The sequence below is a fragment of the Serpula lacrymans genome (genome assembly GCF_000218685.1).
Source record: "Serpula lacrymans var. lacrymans S7.9 unplaced genomic scaffold SERLAscaffold_57, whole genome shotgun sequence".
NCBI lineage: Eukaryota > Fungi > Basidiomycota > Agaricomycetes > Boletales > Serpulaceae > Serpula > Serpula lacrymans.
This window is the reverse complement of record NW_006763331.1, coordinates 1-3,099: the sequence shown is the minus strand read 5'-3', so window position 1 is coordinate 3,099 and position 3,099 is coordinate 1. Positions and strand designations below refer to the sequence as shown.

At 45.1% G+C, this 3,099-nt stretch overlaps 2 protein-coding genes across 2 annotated transcripts; both read left to right on the top strand.

Annotated features, from left to right (window-relative positions):
• On the top strand, positions 1–1,615 carry SERLADRAFT_481198 (uncharacterized protein; the record flags this gene model as incomplete). Its single annotated transcript, XM_007324842.1, has 6 exons — positions 1–80; positions 139–928; positions 996–1,053; positions 1,107–1,208; positions 1,260–1,329; positions 1,382–1,615. The coding sequence occupies 5 exons, from the start codon at positions 685–687 to the stop codon at positions 1,478–1,480; spliced, it is 573 nt and encodes a 190-aa protein (XP_007324904.1).
• Positions 1,616–1,659: 44 nt separating this feature from the next.
• SERLADRAFT_481197 (uncharacterized protein) lies at positions 1,660–2,835 on the top strand (the record flags this gene model as incomplete). Its single annotated transcript, XM_007324841.1, has 5 exons — positions 1,660–1,747; positions 1,802–2,003; positions 2,055–2,325; positions 2,384–2,723; positions 2,784–2,835. The coding sequence occupies one exon, from the start codon at positions 2,504–2,506 to the stop codon at positions 2,708–2,710; it is 207 nt and encodes a 68-aa protein (XP_007324903.1).
• Positions 2,836–3,099: the final 264 nt, after the last annotated feature.

Here is a 3,099-nt window from a genome sequence, read left to right as displayed (position 1 = left end):
TGCCAGTGTGTAGTCCACTGGTACCTATATCGATATCTGATCACTTTGCCTTTAGCCATGCATCCCGTTTGGACCGTGCGGTGAGTCCTATGATGCTCTGAAAAGGATCGAGCTATTAATGGATATGCTTGTATCAAGGTTATCTGATTACCTGTGATGCATGAATAGCGGAATTATGTGATCTTTTGTCTCTCATACCATCGTCCCTAGTAAAGGTCCCGCCGGAAATACTGAGGACAGCGTCGTGGCCGGACTCTACAGCAGGAGTCCCACCACCCTCGAAGTTTTGTTTGAGCCGTATATATCCTGGCTCCATCTTGACTTCCTTCCAGCGCCCAGGAAAACTATCAAGAAGCAAAATCACAAAGATTCATACCAGATTCACCGCTGTCCTTACTGTTAATATGTGCATTCAGCCCTATCGCCGACTTTGATATCTTGCCCCACTTGAAGACGATCTCCCTCGGGCAAGTCACTGAGGCGCATGACCATGACCGACATCTTCGAGCTATGTATTCCATTCCCGGAAATTGTTGTGTAGCCTAGGGACTATTTTAGGTGATTCTTTTGGGCAAGATTGATCCAGATCACCTTGGAGCATAAAAATCACTACTTTGGCGCCATGCAACTCTTCACAATCCCCCATCATTTATTCAGACACATCCGTAGTACTAGACTACTCTCATGGCCTCTGACCCACTAGCCTTTTTTCGCTCTTTGCCAGACTTAGATGTTGGGCATATCAAGGGTAACGTATCCCTAGAGGATAAGAATCTCAATGCGAAGGTCCTCAAGTATTTCGTGGCATCCAAGCCATGCTTTGGAACAGATATCGGACACCGACTGGGAATAACAGATATAAATTTATTTCGAGGTCCAGGAAACAGATTAGAAGCAGAAACTATCCTGGAGATAGGTGTGGAAGAAGGTCAGTTTTATATTTATATATCCAACTGGCAACTGTGAGTCAAGTTAATTCCGGTTACTTTAAACAGATATGTGCAACGCATGGAAATCTTTGCACGGCGCATGTGCTGCGTATCTTGCGGATGTGTGAGTACCAAATTAAAGGGTGAATCACTCTGAATACATATTTGTGGATGTAGAGGTGCATTAGGACCTCTTATAGTTTTGGGAACAGCGACAGGCAGAAACACTGTCGGTATGGCAGCGACAATGAACTTAATATTCCACGATGCTCCACAGCTGTATGTAAACCAGTGATTGGTATCAAGGGTCTCGAGCTCATTGATTTACAGAGGTGCCCAGTTGAAAATTGTCAACACGTCGATCACATTGCAGGGGCTATTAATGACCAGTCGATCAGAGGTGAGCAACTTTTCAAGTTGTTTGCCATGTTGCTTATCGATACCATTCCAAGATTCGGGATAAAGTCAGTGAAAAGGTCTATGTATCGGGAGTTCTTAACTCTGTCCGTGTTCCACCCGCGGATGCCTTGAAGAGAGCCAATAAACTGTAGGATTTATTGCTTCGGAGTGCAATTGTGGCAAACCTTCGGTCACTAGTACATTCTAATATATCTTCGTATATCCATATGATCTTTTTTATGTTGTAAAGCTAACTCCTCCCAATATGTTGTAATGCGGAGGAGGGGCCAAACATGCATACAAACATGAACTTAACAGTGTTTAAACTTGGGGGTGCGTTATAGAACACAGCCACCTCAAAACTGGGTTTTGACCATTTCTTCATCTGTGTCGAGTCTAAAGCCTGAGGAATTTAGCCTGTGAGTGAGGGTTGGTCTTATGATGATGATTACTAATATTTTCGAGTTACTTAGGATTGCGTTGTCTACCATCGCAGGCCAACAGATACTGCGATTTGTCTGAACCAGTCTAATATTCCGAGTCCAACTGGTCGAACTGGCTGTTACGATGCCCCACGCGAACTTACAATCCACTGTTAGTAGGATGGAACCGAATGAACGACATTAATCTGAACTGCGAGGTCCATTTGAACGTCAAATTTATTTGTCAATTGGAGTAAGTCTGACCAACTTCCGCTATTTGATGAGTCTTTAACACTCCATGTAGATATCAAAAACATGCCGAAAAATACATCGTTCTCAAATACTGGATGTCCTCTTGATTTTATTCTCGGAGTTCGATGTACATGTGTGCGAAAATCGTCCTGAATCCATGTATGCTCGATGCCCCACTTGCAAAGTTGACCCAGACGCATAAAGCCTTCAAAGGACCTGCCTCGCGAACATTCTTTGGGGGACCATATGTGGCTTAGCACCGTGAATATTATGTGCCTGCAGACCTTTGGGAAATATCCCACATTTCGGCTGAAATGACGTTGGTATGTTCAACCTAGCATTCCCGGCTATCGGATCACTTCACATACTACATCTATGTAGAGCCTATGATGGCCATTCCTTAGAACTGAACATGGAAAATACGTACCTTGTCCAGCATGTGCTCACTCCAGACAATGGCATTCGCGCGCAAAGGCCATACGTGTCCTTGACTCCACCGTAATGCGTGCGCTGAGCCTCATTTGCCCTACAAGACCCTTCCTCCCCACCCTGCTATACGTATGCTCCATTGGACTGAAGACTATGGCAGATCCAGGAGTAAAGAAATACGACAGACGGTACTGCGGGCAAAAATTGTGCGATCTATCACTTCCTCCTGCTATCGCAAGCATCTATGCCAGAGCCGCCTTGCCCGCTGAGAAGCAGTGATGACCGCAGCAAGGTACGCATCGAATGATGGAGGCTGTTCTCTGCGTCACGGCTGAGCGCCCATGAATAACAGGACAGTCTTCAGCAGACCTTCCCTAAGTCAATCACTACAACGCTAGACTGGAGGAAGTCAATATTTACGGAGCCGATCTGATTGGGCTTTCTTCTGGATCATCATCCTCGTTATAGCTAAGCTTGCTGTAAACTTTAGGTTGTCCCCCCTTTAACATATCTACTGCTATATTACAGTGCCTCGTCTTGACATCGTAATGTAGAAGATAATCTGTGGTCATGTTCTACTTGACAGTAATGACCCTACTAGTGATCACAGTATACGTAGTAGTAGCTTTTAGGCTCGGCAAGAGCCGGCTCGTACGACACAGTGGTAA